The 22,322-nt window shown below is 43.8% G+C and overlaps 1 protein-coding gene across 1 annotated transcript in view; it reads left to right on the forward strand.

Annotated features, from left to right (window-relative positions):
- The window catches only part of LOC126418703 (serine/threonine-protein kinase SIK3), a 496,441-nt gene that overhangs the window by 316,369 nt on the left and 157,750 nt on the right, over positions 1 to 22,322 (forward strand). The window contains 1 exon segment of the mRNA XM_050085601.1: positions 18,004 to 18,184. Coding sequence (XP_049941558.1) covers positions 18,004 to 18,184 — 181 coding nt within the window.

A 22,322-nucleotide genomic window follows, 5' to 3' on the forward strand; every position in this document is an offset into this window, starting at 1 on the left:
ATAAATAAATAAAATAAAAAATAAAAATTTAAAAAATCTTGAAAGCAGTCAGCGTAATTAGGGGAAACTTAATTCCTGCACTAACAGCTGCTGCTAACTATGTAAACGAAGCGCTGAAAAGTTCACCTCTTCAACGCCTGCCTATTTTTCACATAAAAAGATGCAATGATGTGACATTTAACTGTGAAAAAGGCTTCCTTGGAATCAAATATTAAATATAGGACACTTCGAGAACAGAAGATGCTAAGAAGGCAAATGAGGCTTCAATAAGCTCATGCTCTCTGAATGAAACTTGAAAAATAAAGAAATAAAAAAATGAAAGAAATCGGTCAAATATTTTGTGAAATGATTCGTTTAAAAGAAATGAAATACATTAGAGAAACAGTTGACATGCCTTTGAACGATGCTCAAAATCATGTACAGCAGAAGGGGTGCATCAGATGTTTCTCTAATCTATTTTGTTTCATACTTTTAGATTAACCGTTTCACAAAACGTTTGAGCCTTTGTCTTCAAAAATTTTTCGTGCTTTTTTTTACGCAGACCATTTATATTAATATCAACATTTGGCATTCAAATTAACTGCTAATAAATTACATCCCCAACAATCAAATTTCAGTAAAATTTCGTGGTTGTTCAATGTGACTTGTTAGGAATGCAGTGTGTGTGATATACTGGGGTAGGTGTGTAAACACTTAAAGGTCAAGCAGCTTAGCAAGAGTTTAAAAATATACTTAGATATACAGTGTAAAGAGTATAGATGAAACTTAGTACACATACTGTAGCAGGGTCAGTTAAAATATAAGATGTAGCTGGGACGAAACTCATGACCTCAGATGATTCAAATTCCAAGCCACAGACGCTGTCGTTACAACACAAATACCTCACTGCTAAAGCTGTTAGTTTTTCTATATTTACAGTAGTCAGACTTCTACACATTGTTGAAAGCTCTTGATCACATAAGACACAATTGATTAATTAATTGGCAAGACAGCCGAACGTATCTCTGCTCATCTGCGTATATTCGAAGAATTTTTTTTTTTTTCCGTGGTTGATGATATGAGTTATGAAATTCTCCATGAAGATTTCTGTCGTAAGTTTCGTGGACAGCATTCCTTCAATGCCTTGTTTTACCAAGTCAAGCAAATTTTGTTGCCTTATTCTTCACTATTTTACAGAAACAGCTGGTCGTCTCTGGTAGCCATTTTGTAGCAGGAGGTTTTCACTCAGACGCAAGACACCAAGGCCTGTCGCCCGACGCTGTTGCTCGTAGCTGGGGGGCGGGGGGGTTCACGTACCCAGGCGTGGTACGCGACCTGTTAGCTCCCTCCACTGCGGCACTCCAGGTTCGCGTCCTCGTTTCGGCCCAGCTGTAGCTTCCAGGCAGAATCTGCCCCCCGTTGGGTTTTGCTTCTTCTCGTCCGTCTCCCACTTACTGTTGGTGTCGGTCTCCCCGTCTTCTCCTTGCCCGTCACACTGTTCTTCTTATCCTTAGCTCGCACTTTTTGTTTAAAAAAAGTATGGCTGTCGCCATTGCTGTCAGAATTTCAGTGTAAACTCGTGCGTGCCAACTGTGTACTCTTTATTTTCACACCTGACACTCTTCCTGTGCTTCTCTTCCAGTCTTTTAAGGTGCGCTTGCTTGGGCCATATTTTGCGGCAAATTGTGGCCGTTATATAGTTACCGTCAACAATGCTGCAGTGGACGGTAGTATTGTTATATGGCCGGGCAATATTGCTGACGGAGCTGTCTGTCGCAGTTATTTGTGGAGATATTGCTGGTTGTGTCTGCCAAGGGATGAGCACAGCATTCGTCAGGAACCACCTGAAGATGGCAGCGTGTACGTCTGCCGAAATATTGTGGAGAAATTACGACGCTACCCGGTTGGATACCCGAGAACTGTTCAAATTGGAAATGCGCCGGGAAAACTTCAGATCGCATGTGACACATTAATTAATGAGCTGCAAACAGATCGAAACTGTTGTACACAGAAGAATTTAATTGAACAATGAACTTCGATGACATATTCCAAAGTTGTGGCTGAACAAAATAATCTTGTCTTTAACAGATCTGAATTACAAGCAGATAAGATTTGACAGTGACATTCGGCAGTTGAGTGAAGCAGCTGTGATTATACAAAATAATTTTTTTAAACTCGACGAGATAGATTATAGTAACCGAAATGTGAAAGGAATGTGAGTAAGAGGAGTAATTTACAACATGGCCTGGATGGGATTATGATTAGTACCTGCAGTTCCAAGTGGCGAGTAAGAGAATCTGGTCATTTAGTACTAAGCTTGGGTTGATGGACGTGTGTTGGAAATTAATAAACACGCGTATCTGTGAAATTACACAAAGGAGTAGCCGAGCTGCGGGTACATGTTTGACCGATCGTACTCCGCCTCTTCTCTTGATTAATTTCGTGACGAGGAGCGACATTTCCCGCCGAGGCTTCACAAGCCTGGACCTTCTCGAGCATTTACCGCTACCGCTCAGGCGCCACACCGCCGGCTGTGGTGCGGAACCTGTGGCTGCATCTCCTGCTGCATCGCCGGCATACGCAGTTTCTGTGGCCCGTGCAGTCCAGTGCGGCTGCACGTAACGTAATTAACGTTACAGCAGAAGGGGAGGTTTGCGTGCTCACAGCCGAGGGACCTGTGCTGGCGCTCTATTTCCTGTTCTCTAGAGGTGGACTAACTCGTTCGTCTTTGGAAACTAGTTCACTGGTTTTATGGTCCCTTTTGCGATGCGTTCATTTATTTTCTCGTTCACCGTTCATTTTTATCTAATTACGGAATACACTAGGGGTGTATATATAATAAATACAAAAAAATATTTGCTCCTAGTGCGATTCGAACGAGCGACTCCACATTTACAAAACTTCTGTACTAGGCGCTTTTTTCCTGCGACTACGTTGTTCACGTAAATTGTTTTTTAGTTAACATTACTCGAAAATCTTCCAATCTTCAAAGTTCACTTGTAGAGCTTTTGAAGATTGTTTCGTATTGCTTCAGTAAATTGCTGTCAGATCACAGACCTTGAGATCTTGGAACTATGGGGAGATTGCAAGGACGCAAAGCAGTCCATAAGGTCCCAGTGTTGTTGACTTCGGTCCAGAGACTGTTTCGATGTAGCCCAGCATGCCAGTCTGTCCTGTGCAAGCCTCTTCCTGTGTGGATAACTACTGCAACCTACATTTATTTTTAACCTGCTTACTCCACTCATCCTGTCGGCTCCATCTACAGTTTTCACCCCCACATTTCCCTCCAATACCAGATTGGCAATTCCTTGACGCCTCAGATTGTGTCCAACAAAAGGCCTGCCTTAATTTTGCTATGGCTGTTTCGACTACGCTGCAGAAGTTTCGCTGGGAAGTCCTTACACGTCCTCTATAAGGTGCCGATCTCATCCCATGTGCTTTCCATATGTTTGGAGCCGTGAAAAAAGACATCTGTGGCCATCGCTTTCTTTAGGACGAAGAGGTGCACGCCAGGGTGTAATCATGGTTTCTTAGGCAACTGCAAACGTTTGTCCACGAAGCCATTTTGGCCGTTTTGTCTCACAGTGGACCGAGCGGGGTAGCAGCGCTGTCTGGCGCCTTCCCACGGATCGCAAAGAAGCCGAAGTTGGGATTTCCAAAGCGGTGGAAGTGGAACGAGGAATGCGACCGCCGTGAAGGGAACGCTGGAGGGCTGTTCCTTAGAATGGTTCAAATGGCTCTGAGCACTATGCGACTCAACTTCTGAGCTCATCAGTCCCAGAACTTGAAACTACTTAAACCTAACCAACCTAAGGACATCACACATCCGTTCCCGAGGTAGGATTCGAACCTGCGATCACGGTTCCGTAGAAGTTCTACCTCTGCGCCGCCGTTCAATCTAGTGAAGCGTTCCAGTGGAGAGGTCCGCCATGCCGCCATTGTCCCGGGCCGAGCCGCCTTGCCGCATCACTCTCTTTGCCAGCGCGAGAGCTAGGGCATTCGCCTCTCCAGGTACTCGGCAACTTCACAAACAAGACTTGCCGCCAGGTATGAGGAGGGGAAGTCGAAGTGAGTGACTGTAGAGGAAGATACGAGATGACTTACCCAAAATATGTAGTTGGTGTGATCGTTGGCAGCTAGCCCTAAACATGGAAAAATGTAAGTTAATGCGGATGAGTAGGAGATCAAACCAGTAATGTTTGGATACAATATCAGTATTGTCCTGCTTGACGCCATCAAGTCGTTTAAATATCTGGCCATAACGTTGCCAAGCGATATGAAATGAAACGATCATGTGAAGATTCTGGTAGGGAAGGCGAGTGGTCGATTTCGGTTTATTTGGGAGGATTTTAGGAAAGTGTGGTTCATCTGTATAGGAGAGCGCATATAGGACGCTGGTGCGACCTACTCTTGAATACTGCACGAGTGTTTGGGATCTGTAACAGGTCGGATTGAAGAAAGACATCGAAGCGATTTAACAGGCGGGCTGCTAGATTTGTTACCGGTAGATTCGAGCAACAAGCAATGAGATGCTTCCGGAACTCATATTTGAATCGCTGGAGGGAAGGCGACGTTCCTTTCGAGAAATGCTATTGAGAAAATTTAGAGAACCGGCATTTGTAGCTGACTGCCGCCAACATACGTTGCGCGTAAGCACCACGAAGATAAGATACGAGAAATTAGGGCTCATGCGGTGGCATACAGACAGTCGTTTTCCTTCGCTCTATTTGCGAGTGCAACAGGAAAGGAAGTGACGAGTAGTGGTGCGGGGAAACCACTGCGACTCACCGTACGGTGGCTTGCGGAGTTGGACTACTGCCCCGCCCAGAGACGTAATGTTGCTAGAGGACGTTAAGCCTCATTGGAAAGATAGCACAGGAAAGATCGACTAACACCAGTTGTCTGAAACAGGGCAGGTCGAGGCCAAGGTGCAACGCCAGGTATTCGTAGATTCCAGCACAACTTGGTACACGTAAGACTTACTCTCTGAAAAGGAAGAACCAGTGTTGGAGGGGGGTCGGTGATGATACTATCTGTCAGAGGGGTGAGCGTGGGGGGTGAAAAAGCAGGGTAGCTCACGACGTGCAAGTAGCCAGACTGTATTCATCCAGTATTTGGAAATGATAGTGGAAGCTTATTTGTCCGTCGCTGACATAGAAGACCGCGAACCTTCTTTCCTTCCAGTCTGGGCACGCTGTGTAGTGACTAGAGACCATGTAAAGCTTACTGGGACAGGGTAAATGCTAGCTACAATGAAGTCGATAATTTGATTGTAATACTGGCATTTTAATTTGATATTCCCCACAACTGGCAAAATTTACAAAAAAAAATGTGAATTTCTTTTTCCACCCACACACTCCTGAGAATGGTACAATAACAATTTGCAGTTAAGCGCCCCTATTACTGGAAGCTACGTTGATAAATACGCGGCAATTCGCAAGGATAACTACCAGATCAAGAATATTAGGTAAGTTGTTGGAAGTGGTTAAGCGTTGGTGAAAATCTCACTTCTGAGTACACAAAGAGCTCTAACCGCAGAACTCTGCACGGAACACGCATTGGTGCACTGTTGCGATACGGACCGTATTCCTCCCTTCGAAGACGATGGCCAAGAGGCCGTCTCCAAGTCCGTACCGCTGGATGGCTGAAGGCGAAGCCCCCTCTCTCCACAGTTCTCCCGTCTCCCACGCGTACGAAGACGCAGCGGAAGAATACTCTGTTTCGGTCAATGTCGAACGCTCTATCATCGCCGAAATCCCTCCAACGGCATTTCTGAGATCTACCCAATGATCGAGTAGGTCATATCGCCCCTAGGCAAACGAAACTCCCGCCTTCTCCACGTGTCGCCCAGCACAGGTGGCTCCGGATGCCGGGCTGTCCCCAGAAGCGCCGTATTGCCCCGCGTTTCCGGTGAGCGCTACCTGCCGCCAACGGCGGCCCGGCGAGCTACGGCCATCTGCAGACTTTATATTTCACAATTCTCAACTTCCGACACTTTTCACTAACGCCTTAAGTTGGCGGTTCAATCATGCAGACATGCAGGAAATACTAGTCATGATCTGATGCCCTTGCCTGTTCCTTTATATTAATACAAATGTTGGTAAGCTAACGTGCAAGTGCCCTTGTCCTGGCACCAGAGAGCACGTCTTGACTTGCAGCAAACTTTCTACATATTTTCAAACCCTTCCAAGGCTGTTTCTCGCAGAATGATGAAAGAAAAAAAAGTAAAAATGGCTTTTTACATTTTACTGGTTCATGCAGTAAAACTGCCGCATCAGGCACGAACTTTTAATTTATTACTCTTCTTACTACTAACTCTATTGTGAATACGTTTTACAGGGAGTATCCACATATACAACAGAATGTGTCTGCCAAATTGTCATTGTAGGACAAATAGTTCAGCAGGTATGACGTCATAAACATTGAGCTACGAGAAAATGAAACGGCAGGCCGAATTTCACTAGGTATGCAGGTAAAATATGTGTTAGACTATGAGTGAAGTATTTTAAATATATACGAAATGTCGCATGCGTGCGATGCCGTGGATAGAAAGGTCCTCCCAAACATCCGGATCGATTGCAACCAAACTTGGTGCAGATACTACTATCATCTGGAAAAAAGTACTTTTGCCCGCGGGAGGGGGGGGGGTGGATATAGAATGGATAGAGAGAGGGGGGGAAGGAGGAGATGGACACAGAGAGGGGGAAGGAGTAGATGAACGAAGAGGAGAAATGGACAGAAAGGGAAGAGGAGGAGATGGACAGAGAGAAGGGAGAGGAACAGATAACACAGAGAGAAGAGCAGGGGGAAGTGGACAGTGTGTGGAGGAGTTAGGCAGACAGAGTGGAGGAGAATACGGACTAATACAGTAGAAGACTGGAATTAATACATATCTGGGCAAGGCCGGGTAGTCAGCTATAGTTTACAATTACACTGTAACGCACAAAATACGAAACCGACATTGGCGGAAGCTGGAAAGCGCTTGCAGCCGCAAGAGTCCGTTTGGCCGTACACGCCGCGGAATCGATACCACTGTGGTCGACCTACTTAGGGGAGTCTCGGAGCTGTCGTGGATTCTTACGCACGCCCTGGTCTCTGCAGCAGGGCGCCGCGCTCGAAATCGTTATCCGGCGCCATCGCAGAGATTACTGCCGGCGACACGTGCTCTGCAGCAGTGTGCGATCTGTGCTTTTACCAGTGGGGGAGGGGGGGGGATGTCTTAGGGGGTTAGTATAATTACATATGTTACTAGCTTGGACCGTGGCGTTACCCATGGTTAAACAGTTATTTATAAATAGATGTTAATGCCGAAACTCACTATTCACGCGTATGCACTATCAGAAAAGCCATCCCTTGTTATATCTTTAGAAGTACATTATAGGTAAAGCTTATTTACAAAATCATCTACATACAGCCATACGAGGGGAATCCAAAAAGTAAAGGTACATTTGTGAAAAGCTGTACTTATTCTGATGATAGAAAACCGGAACATGCGTGCCGGCCAGTGTGGCCACGCGGTTAAAGGCGCTTCAGTCTGGAACCGCGCGACGCTACGGACGCAGGTTCGAATCCTGCCTCGGGCATGGATGTGTGTGATGTCCTTAGGTTAGTTAGGTTTAAGTAGTTCTAAGTTCTAGGGGACTGATGACCTCAGATGTTAAGTCCCATAGTGCTCAGAGCCATTTTTTTGAAACATGCGTTATTTTTCTACGTAACATCCCTCGACTTCAATGCAGTTTTCCCGACGTTTTACGAGTTTTTTTTTTATTTGATCAGAAAATACGTTTATCGGTTGCATCTGTAACCAATTTTGCACCGCAGCAATGACGTCTTCATCACTTTCAAATCTTCTCCCCTGTAGTGCTTCCGTTAAGGGTCCAAACATGTGAAAATCGCTTGGAGCCAGGTCTGGACTGTATGGTGGATGTTCCAGCACCTCGAATCTCAACTCCTTTATTGCGTCGGCTGTCCGTTTGGCAGAATGTGGGCGAGCGTTACCTTGCTGCAGGATGACACCTCTTCACAGTTTTCCACGACGTTTGGATCTGATTGCAGGTTTTAGTTTCGTACGCAACACATCACATCCACCATACAATACAGACCTGGCTCTAAAGCCTCGTTTACGCTGGGGCGACGTCTTGCAACATTGTGGCATGTTACGGAAATGTGGCGTGCGTCGTCTTGTCATTTAGTTCTAAATGTTTTGAAATGCTTATCTACTACATAACACTTCAAAATTAATAAGCAAACATATTAATAGTATTAATAGTAAGACTGTATAAAAACTTTCAGTGTTCGGCTCCGCAAATTTAAATTATATGTAAAGTTTTACTCCAGTGCGTGGGAAATAAACATCCCAGGTTGGGATGCATAAACTAAAACCAGAGGAGGGGACGGTCTGATGCAGTGGAGGGGAGGGGGGCAAATCCCTCCCATCCCCCCCCCCCCCCCCTGCAAATCGCACACTGCTCTACAGTCGTCGAACATGTGTTGTGGCGGCCTCTCCAGTGGGAATCTACACGGATTCCGCGGTCACCGACGTTGTGAAACACAGCAGACGTCTTTCCCTTCACGAAATGCACAAGGCTGTAAACTGCGGACCCCAACGTCGTGGAGTGTCTGACAGACCTCACAAGGGAACCTCCCCATCGCACCCCCCTCAGATTTAGTTATAAGTTGGCACAGTGGATAGGCCTTGAAAAACTGAACACAGATCAATCGAGAATACAGGAAGAAGTTGTGTAGAACTCTGAAAAAATAAGCAAAATATACAAACTGAGTAGTCCATGCGCAAGATAGGCAACATCAAGGATAATGTGAGCTCAGGAGCGCCGTGGTCCCGTGGTTAGCGTGAGCAGCTGCGTAACGAGAGGTCCTTGGTTCAAGTCTTCCCTGGAGTGAAAAGTTTAATTTTTTATTTTCAAACAATTATCAAAGCTCAGGCACTCACACACAATCAATTTCGCTCTCCAAAATTCCAGGACATATTCATATTTGCTTGGACATATGCAGGATTTGACGGTCTACACACGGAAAAATTTGAAAACGTTAAAAACATATGTTTTGACGGAGCACAGGGAAAACTGTGCGACTGTGAAACTGTTGCATTCATTTGTTGCAGTTTATGTGACAAACTCTTATGTTTTCATCACTTTTTGGGAGTGAATATCACATCCACAAAAAAACCTAAATCGGGCAAGGTAGAAGAATCTTTTTACCCATTCGGCAAGTGTACGAGTTAGGTGGGTCGACAACATATTCCTGTCATGTGACGCACATGCCGTCACCAGTGTTCTATAGACTATATCAGACGTGTTTTCCTGTGGAGGAATCGATTGACCTAAGACCTTGCGATCAAATGTTTTCGGTTCCCATTGGAGAGGCACGTCCTTTCGTCTACTAATCGCACGGTTTTGCGGTGCGGTCGCAAACCACAGACACTAAACTTATTACAGTGAACAGAGACGTCAATGAACGAACGGACAGATCATAACTCTGCAAAAGTAAAGAAAGTAAACTTTCCACTCGAAGGAAGACTTGAACCAAGGACCTCTTGTTCCGCAGCTGCTGACGCTAACCACGGGACCACGGCGCCCTTAACCTCAAATTATGTTTGATGTTGCCTATCTTCTGCATGGACTACTCAGTTTGTATATTTTGCTTATTTTTTTCATAGTTCCACACAACTTCTTCCTGTTTTCTCGATTGATCTGTGTCCAGTTTTTCAAGGCCTATCCACTGTGCCGACTTGTAACTAAATCTGAAGGGGGTGCGATGAGGAGGTTCCCTTGTTAGACACCTCTGAAACCGTCACCCAGTAAATAAAATCCGAGCTCAGCTAGTACTAGAGCAGCTGTGCATTTGGATTCAAGATTTCCTTCCGAGCAGAAGTTGAGATGTCGTTTTTATTGGGAAGACGTAAGCGGAAGAGGAGGTAGCGTCGGGCACATCACGAGCCCATGTGACGGGACTGTTGTTGTTGATGAGACTGAGCGTCGCGTGGTGGCGTTGCGAGCGCGGGACGCAGTAACGAGAGAATTACTGAGCGGAGCAGAGGCGAATGGGGAACCGTTCTAGCGAAGAGGCAGTCCGCAAATGGGGAAATCCACTGACGTGAGCGACACTGCCGAGGAGCAGGTTATTACGCCCCGTTCGCCGGAAAAGGGCGAAGCTGGTCGGCTGTTGGCGAGCCACTGGAGGACTGCCAGACCACCAGTAGGCGACCAGATGGCGGACGTCCACACCTCGTCACAGGACGAGGGAGCTTGTTCGCTCTGTAAAGCGGAATAGGCGGCGACGTGTGACACAGCTGGCGACAGAGTACAGTGCTGGTGCAGACACCAGTGTTTCTGTACACACTGTTCAGCGCCCGTTGTCGAACAGCGGCTATCGTAAAATGGGGTTACTTTGTGACTGTAGGGGCTACTTTGTGACATACGATCATTTTCTCTTATTTCGATTCTCCCGCTGCGTCCAAGATGTCTAAAAACCAAAGATTAGCTCCAGCGGATTGCGTGTAGTGCTGCATCATCTTGCAGCAGCCGGCTGAATTTCCCACGCCTCTTTTGTTCGTCGGCAGTGCGTTCGTATTGAAACCTGCTTCGGAGCCATTGTTTGAATTGTTGTAAACTTCGTATGCCGGAGCCGTTCATGTGAAAGAACTGCAGAAAACAGGTGTGTACGCCTGATTGTTAATGTGTTGGCTACATTATGGCGTGATTTGACGTTAATTGTAATGTTTTTGTAAGCAGTATAATTATACAACCGTAAAAATCAGCATGTTAAGGGGTTACTTAGTGACAGTTCATCAGATTAGCCATAAAACAGAGATGCATCTTCGACTCCTGATAAGTTACATCGAGACACAAGACACGTCCACCACTTGAAAAGGGGCGCTAAGAAGACCCCTGAATGCACATTCAAACTTGATGACTTTGTGGTAGTGAACTTGGAAAGGGAAATGGTCCCCGGAAGAGTGACTGATACCAAACCAGGAGGCTACATGGTAAGCGTCATGGAAAGGTCAAAAGTATACTGGAAGTGGCCAGAACGAGATGATTGCATTTATTATTCAGTGGAGGAAGTTCTGTATAAAATAGCACCTCCAACACCAGTAGGAAAGCGAGGTCTTTTTGCTATTACAGATTTATTTTTAGATTAAGTAGGTACCTTTGTAAATTCTTTATGTTATCAAACAATAAATCAATGTTTTGTATATTGCTTTAAATAAACATTTGATGGGGTAACTTTGTGTCATTGTTCAATTTCCATGCATTTCGAAGCAAAAACAAAGCTTGTCACATAGTAGCCGCACCGGGTGGGGTAACTTTCTGACAACTTGTAACAGCCGTGTAATGGTTTCCTGTCGAACATGTTTATTTGTATAACATATCGCCACATAGTGGAAGGTTTCAGCAACTTCTTGGTATTACTTATTAAACTTCATAATTTACACTGTCCGCCCCATGCGAGCAAAACTTTAAAAACTGTCACAAAAGTAACCCCATTTTACGGCACGTGTTCCCAAATTCACTCTACGACATTTACAATTACACTACGGTGGACACGGGCTCCTCGAGATTGGGCTGTGCATAAATGTCGCCTCGTCGCACGAAACACTTGTTACAGGTACCAACCAGGTCGATGGTCATTTCCGGGTACATCGTCATCGACGCGAATGGCTGCTCGAAAAGTACAGCGCGCCACGAACCCAGGCTCGTGGCAGCAGTTACAGGGTGTTTCAAAAAGGACTTTACAACTTTAAAAATTCATATAAATTTATTGAAAGAAGATCTAGAGCTTGGGGTTTAGTATTATTTTGAAGGGGAACAAATCAAGCTTTTCAAACCTTTAACTAAAGATGTCGCATGTGGCTTCTGTTGGTTACCCTGCACGCATCCCATCTGAAGTCAATTTCTACCCAAACGCACTGTAGCATTGCAGGTGTAACTTGCTCAGCGGCTTCGTAAATTCTTGCTCGAAGTTCTTGTAGAGAAGCCGGCACAGGAGGTACAAACACGATATCCTTGATGAATCCCCATAAAAAAAAATATCGAGTTGTGTCAGGTCTGGGAAACGTGGACGCCATGCAACTGGCGCATCACGGCCAATCCATTGACCTGGAAAGAGGTCACTGAGAAAGTCCCGGACGTCAGCCAGGTAGTGCGGTGGTGCTCCATCTTGCAAGAAGTAAACATTTCGTTCTTGGTCATCCTCATTGATCTGTGGTATAAAAAATTGTTGTAACGTATCCAGGCACACTATCCCGTGGATGGTTCTCTCACGGAAAAAAAGGGGCCGTGCACTTTGTTCTTTCTCAGTGGACAAAAACTGTAGGCCCACTAGAAGGATGTCTAGCGTACTTGGTACAGAAATTACGCTGAACTGTTGTCGCCGATTTCGATTCTTCTGACCAAAACACACAGCTGTTACGCTCAGGTCCAGTGAAGGCAGCAATCTTTAACGCAACTGCCGCTAGCGCTCCTTACGGTGCGATTTGGCACTAGAAAACAACGCGAGACAAAACTTGTATTTACCAACAAATTGACACTACAATCACCTCTGTAGATACTATGAGGCTTGTATGATTTTTCAAAGTTGTAAAGTCCTTTTTGAAACACCCTGTACTATGCTGTGGGAGGACATTCTCTTGCGCTTGCATGGAACCTGTGGTAGTAATCGAAGGGACAATGATATCTGCGGAGTACGTGAATATTATTGCGGATCACCTGCATCGCTTCATGCACTGATGTTTTCCCCGACGGCGATTGCATCTTCCAGCGGCATAACAGTTCGTGTCACAGCCAGGGTAGTGCTACATGACAGTGAGTTTGCATCGAAGTCTTGGCCGCGGAATTCGCGCAGTCGGAGCCCGGTGGCACACAACTGGGCCGGTATTTATCATCAGATCTGTCAGCACAAACCACCGACCTGCAATGCCACGCGGAATAGCCGTCATATTGCGTTGCAAAGGAGGACCATACCGTTACCATCTAGTTGCTCACAACGTTTTCTTTCAGAGCATAATCCGTGATCTCTGGTGATTCATTACAGAGTATCACTGTCAATATCTGTTCAGTTTATCACCCTAGCCGTTTTTGTTTCCGTGATAATACTCTCACAACGGTGCAAACGCGTGTAATATTCGGCCGCATGACATTGGTTCTGCAGCTGCACATATTCGATGTATCCGTACGAGCAGGAAACAAGTAGCAAGCAACGTTCCAAGGCGAACCGAAGGCAGGAGAAGTGGTTCATCATTCCCTAAGGACTTCGAAGAAAGCACTGGCTACGATATACCGTACATGTTGTGCCAGTTTCTTTAGAAGATCCAACTGCATAGCGGACCTATGAACAGATAATGCTGAACGGCTTACTGCTGTTTGTATTCCCACAAGAAATCGATTAAATTTGAAAAAAAAATCTGAAAACTTGGTTACCTGACAGGGAGAAACATGCGGTTGGTCTCTGACATCCGGCATTCATCTGACTTATCGCCTAATTACTTCTCTATGTTCACGGTTGAGAAACAAAAGTGCGTGGACAGCGATTTGTCGCCATGTTGGGTAGCTGTTGAAGAGTGCAAACTCGTGTATTGAGGTCGCATCATCAGAGTAGAAAAAATCTTCCCACAGTAGGTTAGAAAACGTGCTAAAGTGAATAAATTTTAATGGCGAAAACGACTGCCAAAATATTTAGTTTTTTTTTGTAAAAATTTAAAGGGCGGTCCTTGTACAGCGCTCTACGAGCAAACGTTTGGGGGTGGGAGGATTATTTTGTTACATTGTGTTTCATAAAAGAGAGTATTGAGAATGAGACATCCCCTAGGCTGTGGCTGAGCCATGTTTCCGCAATATCCTTTCTGCCAGGAGTGCTAGTTCCGCAAGATTCGCGGAAGAGCTTCTGTGAAGTTTGGAAGGTAGGAGACGAGAAACTGGCAGAATTGAAGCTGTGAGGACGCGTCGTGAGTCGTGCTTGGGTCGCTCAGTTGCTAGAGCACTTGTCCGCGAAAGGCAAAGGTCCCGAGTTCGAGTCTCGGCCCGGCACACAGTTTTACTCTGTCAGGAAGTTTCAAAAGAGAGTATTACTCATTATCGGCTGCAGAAGGTAGAGCAAATTACGACAACGCCGCCGCTGTTTGGTTTCCAAGTACTGAGCTGTGCGACTAACAACAACGCGACGGACAGCTAGTCGTTTATCGGGCACTTACCGGCTAGAGCACGAATGTGGTCTCACGACCTTTCTGGTCTAAGTCATTTGCGAATCCTTAACCAGACGTTCGAATAATGAATATTAAAATAATAGCTTGTGGTCCCAAGGCCGTGCCAAAATTGTGTGAAGCTATTAAGAGAAATGTGCTTTGACAGTAATTGTTGTAACAACACCTGCCAACTTATAGTGATAAAGTTAACAGGAAAATATCTCCAGATAACTAAGCAAACAAAGCATCTATTGTGTGTGGTATATTTAAACACATACCACGACGGACGTTAGTGGGTCTTAAAGGAAAGAGAGCGTGAAGAAAAAGGTCTCTGGTCACCTCTTATGCTGAGCTGATGTTCCGCCAGCTTGTTTGTAGAATTAGCTATAAGGATTCCGTAGAATAGTCCGGCTGGTCACACTTTCGTCACGTTGGTCAGAGTAAATTTTGATGGAAAAAATATTAGTGTAGTCTATTTCGTTTCTATGTACGTCAAAAATGGCTCTGAGCACTATGGGACTTAACTCCTGAGGTAATCAGTCCCCTAGAACTTAGAACTACTTAAACCTAACTAACCTAAGGACATCACACACATCCATGCCCGAGGCAGGATTCGAACCCGCGACCGTAGCGGTCGTGCGGTTGCAGACTGTAGCGCCTTTAACCGCTCGGCCACTCCGGCCGGCCTATGTACGTCAGTTGAAACTATAAGTGCGTATAGCTGTCACTTCTAGACGAGATACTTCACCAGTGACTAATTGCAAGGGAGTTAATAATTTTAAAAATAAATAAATTTCTGCTCCCAGTAGGAACGAATTTTTTTTTTTTTTTTAATATGTTGAACAGGGCAACTATAATGAGATTCCTTCTTTGCATTTTTCTTCTCTGTTTTTCATTACAAAATCAGTTAGTATTTAATAATCCCCGACTTTTTCCTTACAAATGCTATTTTACGCAACATTATATGGATTAAGGTGAGTCGGTCAATAATTGTAATTGATCTCTTAGCAGATACAATACTCCAGCGATAGCTTACAGACAAGAGAGAGGGAGATACAAAAGTGTGACATTGTATTAAGCTACATGTTTGCTTTTGTATAAAGATTAATTAGTTGTCAATCACAGATATCGATGAAACCTTCAGTGACATAGTCCCTTTTGAAACTTCTTGACTGTCGCCTGTTAGTGTTACATGCCTGACATCTGGCGTCGAAACTGTCTACTGGTAGGTCTTTGGCAGCACTATAACGATGCGCTGTCACATGTTTGCATACGTTCTCATTACGTGAAGAAGATAAATGTACGACTGTGGCAGTATTTGCTCTTGTAATCTTATGCATACTTTTGAAGTTCTTACCCTACTATTGAAAAAAATCTTTGATGTGCGTGTTTTTGACAATCGAGCAGCACACTAATAGTGTCACTGAGAAATGGTAGAAAAACAGACAGACACGAAGGAATGAATTGCAGTAGTATGTGATACCCATTGAGTAGATAGTAACCTTAGAATCACAGCCGGAGGCTAGCAGTCAGCTATAGATGACAGTTGGAGTCTATAACAATTGTTGAACATTTCTTTACTCAACACTTAATATAAAACATTTTCAAAGGTAATAACACAAATACTAGCAGTACTTTTAGAAACTATCTCGTTGCTTGAGCAAACTGGGTTCGGGGTGGGTATGTGCTGTTGTGACAACAGATTTGTCATCAGAGACATAATCGAATAGCATACAGAATTTAACAGAGAAGCACATCTGCTATTTATTGACAATGTGAAAGCCTTTGGCAGTGTAGATGGGAGAATACTGTGGGAAATGCTAGATATAAGAGGCATAACACATCACTTAATTAAAGTAATCCAACAGATGTAGTAATGCTAATGCTGGAAAACAAGCACCAACAAATTTAAGCTCATGACAAGGATGCAGTTTGTCTCCGATGCTTTTTAATATCAATGTCAGGACGTTCAGCAAAGGCTGAAAGAAATAAATCTCATACCCATAGATTTAACCAACGAAATTATCTAATAAGAACACTCTTTCATAATGAACAAGTTTTTACACCTGACAGAGGACAGTCTTCAAAAAGCAATTTTTAAATTAGCTTGACAAGAGCCATAAATTAACGATTTAGAGCCGAAAGAAAACATAAGCCGTCCAGAGTCCGGTCCGAAGTAGTATTACAATAAACGACCAGTAAATAGAGAGCGTGAATGAAGTCAACTTCGTGAGAAATACCATCACCTTCAGAAACGAAAAGACGTAATGAAAAAATCTAAATATTCTTTTATATCGGTGGGAACGTATGCAGACCACTGAATAAAAAGCTAAGGAAACTAATCCAAATAAAGTTCTACAAACGATCAGAAGTACCACCCGTACATTATGACAGTGAGACTTGGACAATAGCAGCTGAAATTGAGCGAAGAATATAAGCTGTGAAATGAGGTCTTTAAGAAGAGTAGTAGGCTATAGAGTATTTGATGTAGTAAGACCACAACAATGTTACAAGAGTATGAGACCTAAAAATCAAATTAATAAATCAGGGAATGTAGAAATGAATGGAGCGATAGCATAAGAATGGATTAAAGTAGACAACAACAACAACAACAACAACAAAGAGGAGGAGGAGGAGGACGAGGAGGAGAGATGTAATAATAAGAAGAGATTATGCTAACTGACCCACCACTTGCAAACAAAATTACAATAGGAGAACAGGAAATCAAAATTGTTGATAAATTTAAATATTTAGGCGAAATAATAACATACAATCTAAATGAGAAGCCATCATGGCAGAATAGAATAAAAAAACTGAACTACGCAAATTACATTACCAAAACTACATACAACAAAAAAAGCCTATCTATAGATGCAAAATTAAAACACTATGAGACAGTTACACAACCAGAAATAACGTATACAGCTGAAACCATCTTCAAAACAACTAATACAGTAGAAATTGACAGAATACTAAAAATAGAAAGAAGAATAATTAGGACATGTATAAATAAACAGTATAAAATAAATGGACATTGGAGAATAGCATCAAATGAAACAGTATATAAGAAAATAGAACCAGTCATGAGCACAATCAGGAAGAAACGCATCTCATTCTTTGGACATCTGTTGAGAACTCCAGAAAACAGAATTAGTAAAAAAATAATACAAAAATTGTGGGGTAGCAAGAGCGACATTAAATGGATCACAGAAATTAAGGAAGATATAAAAGAACTCAAAATTACAGTAGATGACCTAAAAAACAAGACAGAGAAAACCAGAATACTGCAAGACCCGCAAACCAGACTACAAATGAATATCAATAAAAGGAGTACAGGAAGAGTGGTCTCAGATGAAGAAAGAAAGAAAGAATGAAGATATCTGAAAGAATGAAGAAGTATTGGGCAGACAGAAGAGCAAAACACCTTTCATATAAGAATAGACTCTAATAATTATATTACCTAAATATCATATTAAGTTATTGTTGAGCCAAATTGTATCCCTGTGTAACAACTTGTTTACAACTTTGTATTTTTGACTAGAGTGGTCCAGTGAAGGCCATAAAACAGATGATAATAATAACAATTGTTGTTGTTCTTACATGCCGTGATCCACAGTTAGGTACGTTTTTTTGTGGAATATGTGAAGCTATCGTAACTGTGAACTTGCATAGGACATTGCTGAGGCTGTTACGATGCTCAGTGGTGCATCTTAACGGAGAACGCAACTGCACAGCTGTCGCCACCGGTCGCGTGTAGTCGGGACGGGCCGACAGCAGTTCTGCCCAGCGTCGCAGCCTCTTACAGCTCTGCCTTCTTGTTGCAGGTTGCGATAAAAATAATCGACAAGACGAAACTGGACGAGGAGAATCTGAAGAAGATTTTCCGCGAGATCCAGATAATGAGGAAGCTGCGGCACCCGCACATCATAAGACTGTACCAGGTGATGGAGACGGAGAAGATGATCTACCTCGTGACGGAGTACGCCAGCGGAGGCGAGATCTTTGGTGAGTGTCTCTCTCTCTCTCATGTTGAAATATTCAAGATGTTGAATATGAGGGTGTTCACCAAATGACTGTACTCGGAATGGAACATAATTTTATTGTATGTTTAATCCTATTAACTCTTATAACAATACAGATATTCAGACAAGTGTGGTTTTTAAAATGGAACCCTGTAGTTTCGTAATGGCACTCGATAGTACTTGAAAACAAGACTGCATTGCTGTAACGCAATATAGGCACTGAATCGTTTCGGAAAAGTATAAGGGAAGGGGGGGGGGGGCGGGGGGCGACGGCATCACCACACACACGCACGCACAATATCTATTGCGTTTCAGGAGCTAATCACCTAGAGAGTAACGTAGCAAGTGCGTAGCGGCAGTTATGAAAGTGGAATATGCAACAAACATAGCAACGGCTTAGCTCATGTGGAGAAACAGTGCAGTTCACATGTCGAATCAATGTGGCTCCCGACGAGATTTCAGCGGCGACGTGTTCAGCGCGAATCGCCGACTGCTTTTCTGCACAGCGGGCCGCTGCCAGCTTTATACACTACTGGCCAGTAAAATTGCTACACCAAGAAGAAATGCAGATGATAAACGGGTATTCATTGGACAGATATACTAGAACGGACATGTGATTACATTTTCACGCAATTTGGGTGCATAGATCCTGAGAAATCAGTAAGCAGAACAACCACCTCTGGTCGTTATTCGCTCGGGGATTGAGTCAAACAGAGCTCGGATGGCGTGTACAGGTACAGCTGCCCATGCAGCTTCAACACGATACCACAGTTCATCAAGAGTAGTGACTAGCGTATAGTGACGAGCGAGTTGCTCGGCCACAATTGACCACACGTTTTCAATTGCTGAGAGATTTGGAGAATGTGCTGGCCAGGGCAGCAGTCGAACATTTTCTGTATCCAGAAAGGGCCGTACAGGAACTGCAACATGCGGTCGTGCATTATCCTGCTGAAATGTAAGGTTTCGCAGGGATCGAATGAAGGGTAGAGCCACGAGTCGTAACACATCTGAAATGTAACGTCCAGTGATCAAAGTGCCGTCAATACGAACAAGAGGTGACCGTGACGGATGCGACCATCATGATGCTGTAAACAGAACCTGGATTCATCCGAAAAAATGACGTTTTGCCATTCGTGCACCCAGGTTCGTCGTTGAGTACACCATCGCAGGCGCTCCTGTCTGTGATGCAGCGTCAAGGGTAACCGCAGTCATGGTCTCCGAGCTGATAGAACATGTTGCTGCAAACGTCGTCGAACTGTTCGTGCAGATGGTTGTTGTCTCGCAAATGTCCCCATCTGTTGACTCAGGGAACGAGACGTGGCTGCACGATCCGTTACAGCCATGCGGATAAGGTGCCTGTCATCTCGACTGCTAGTGATACGAGGCCGTTGGGATCCAGCACGGCGTTCCGTATTACCTACCTGAACCCACCGATTCCATATTCTGCTAACAGTCATTGGGTCTCGACCAACGCGAGCAGTAATGCCGCTATACGATAAACCGCAATTGCGATAGGCTACAATCCGACCTTTATCAAAGTCGGAAACGTGATGATACGCATTTCTCCTCCTTACACGAGGCATCACAACGACGTTTCACCAGGCAACGCCGGTCATCTGCTGTTTGTGTATGAGAAATCGGTTGGAAACTTTCCTCATGTCAAGACGTTGTAGGTGTCACCACCGGCGCCAGCCTTGTGTGAATGCCCTGAACAGCTAATCATTTGCATATCACAGCACCTTCTTCCTGTCGGTTAAATTTCACGCCTGTAGCACGTCATCTTCGTGGTATAGCAATTTTAATGGCCAGTAGTGTAGTTTCTTCTCCTCCTCCTTCACTTCATGGATTAGGCATCTGACATTTTCTATCTTGTGACTCTTCAAGCTTTTCCGGCGCGTATGTTGTAAATAGTCTTTACGGGTTCGCCGCCGGATAACGTTGTGCAAAGTCCACAATATTTCCTCGGAGGAACTGTCCGACATCCTCAGGTGGTTGAACCTTGCTGGTGGCGAGGTACTACCGACGGTATTCGCACGTCGACGCCCCTTTTCTACAACACGTGCACGGAGAATGCGCAGGCGCGGAAATCACACGTGACCCGTCATTTGAAAATAGATGGTGCCGTACTCAGACGCATTCTGCCGAAAATCGCAGAGTGGATCTCCTGCGCGTGCGCTGTTCGCTGTGTTTACTGGCAGTGCGGCCAGACGTTACTCAAGATAAACCGTACTAGGAGCCGCTGCAAATGGAATAAACTTCTCTATACTGATTCTGTAGTACATCTGTCTCATAGTTCTGAAATTATTGAAATCATTTCACTCCAAAGCAATGTATTCTTCGCAGTGGTTGTTTGATGTGAGCAGTTGTAATCGTTCAACTATTTCGTTGCGATCGTCGTCGTAGTAGATGAATTGTGAAATTCGATTGCTACTTTTCGTATGCTGAATGTCTATAATGTTTGTGTCGAACCGCCCTGTAACATTCGTTTAATTTTTTTTTTTTTTTAAATTTCACTCTGTTTGGGCATTTTGCTACTAATGCATGGGCTTTCTTATGTTCATCAGTCATTGCATGGGCTTTCTTATGTTCATCAGTCATACGTAATATTTTTCACACTTGTCTATATCGTTTGATGAATACTAATCAGATTATGAAGTTTTTTAAGAATAGTGGTCCCATTGAACAAGCTAATCTTTCAAATTCTCTATCCCCCGCCACTATTGCATGCTTGGCTAGACTTACAGCCTGTATAACCAACGTACAAAGTTTTCCCCAGATAGCTTTGTCTGTTTGAGTGACGTCATTATCATCATAATCATACTCTTCTTCTTCTTCTCCTCCTCCTCCTCCTCCTCTAATATCTCCGTCTTCTATGTTCATACATTCATTGTTTGTTTTAATCGTCGTGAGGTTTACGCTCTTCTCTCCTTATTTTCTTACAAATAAATTTGTTTTTGAAGAGGGTCCGCCTCGAGAAAAACACAATTTTTATTTTTATTTTTCAGGCATGTTTTCCTGGCGTTTCAGTGTCATCAGTGGGTTTTTTACTATCTTTCTATAAAACAGGAAAAATGTTTTCTACTACTTGTACAGAAATAAAAACTGAGCTTTTAAGACACTATTTATATATTTCAAAAAACAGAAAAAGTTCCGTATATATACCTTGTTACCACACGCTGTGGATTTCCTGTATTTTCACGTTATGTTTCTGAAGTTTGTCATCTGGAACTTCACTTAATGTAAAACACGTACTTATTTCGAAATTTTACGAGCAGGAATAATATGATTTTGGCTACCATTAACTAATTCTATGTGGAAAACTGTGTGTGTGTGTGTGTGTGTGTGTGTGTGTGTGTGTGCGCGCGTGCGTGTGCGGCGGAGGGCTAAAAAATATCCTATAGGATGGCCAACTCAGTACAGAGAGAACCAAGGGCAACCAACACAAGCTCAGAAAAAAACAACACATATGGTGTTTAGCAACTGCCATGCCAGAGTTGCAAATCAGTTTATATAGGACAGACAACGAGAAACTTTAAGACCAGACACACAGAACACAGAGGAGCATTACACAGTAACAGCTGTCGTTCACCATTTGCTGAACACCTTATGGACATGAAATACAGCCCAACCAACATCAACACTGACTTGAAAATTATGGAATGCAACAGCTGCATCCCCTCACAAAAACTAATAAATTAAAAAAAACTATCAAACACAAAAAGCCATAATTGAAAGAAAACAAGAAAGAAATGAAGACACAGTTCTCTCCAGTGGAATTTTGTTCTCTGCCCTCAAAAAAGTATCTGACAACACCAACCCATTAACATGAAAAACCCACCCCCTTTTCCAAACAAATAAACAGACACACACTCGAGGGTTCGAGTCCTCTCTTGTGTGTGTGTGTGTGTGTGTGTGTGTGTGTGTGTGTGTGTGTGTGTATTTGTTGGGGGGGGGGGGGGGGTGTTATCCTTAGCGTAAGTTAGTTTAAGTTAGATTAAGTAGTGTGTAAGCGTAGGGACCAATGACCTCAGCAGTTTGGTCCCATAGAACTTACCACAAATTTACACACACATACATACACACACACACACACACACACACACACACACACACACACACAC

The sequence above is a fragment of the Schistocerca serialis genome, chromosome 9 (genome assembly GCF_023864345.2).
Source record: "Schistocerca serialis cubense isolate TAMUIC-IGC-003099 chromosome 9, iqSchSeri2.2, whole genome shotgun sequence".
Lineage (NCBI taxonomy): Eukaryota > Metazoa > Arthropoda > Insecta > Orthoptera > Acrididae > Schistocerca > Schistocerca serialis.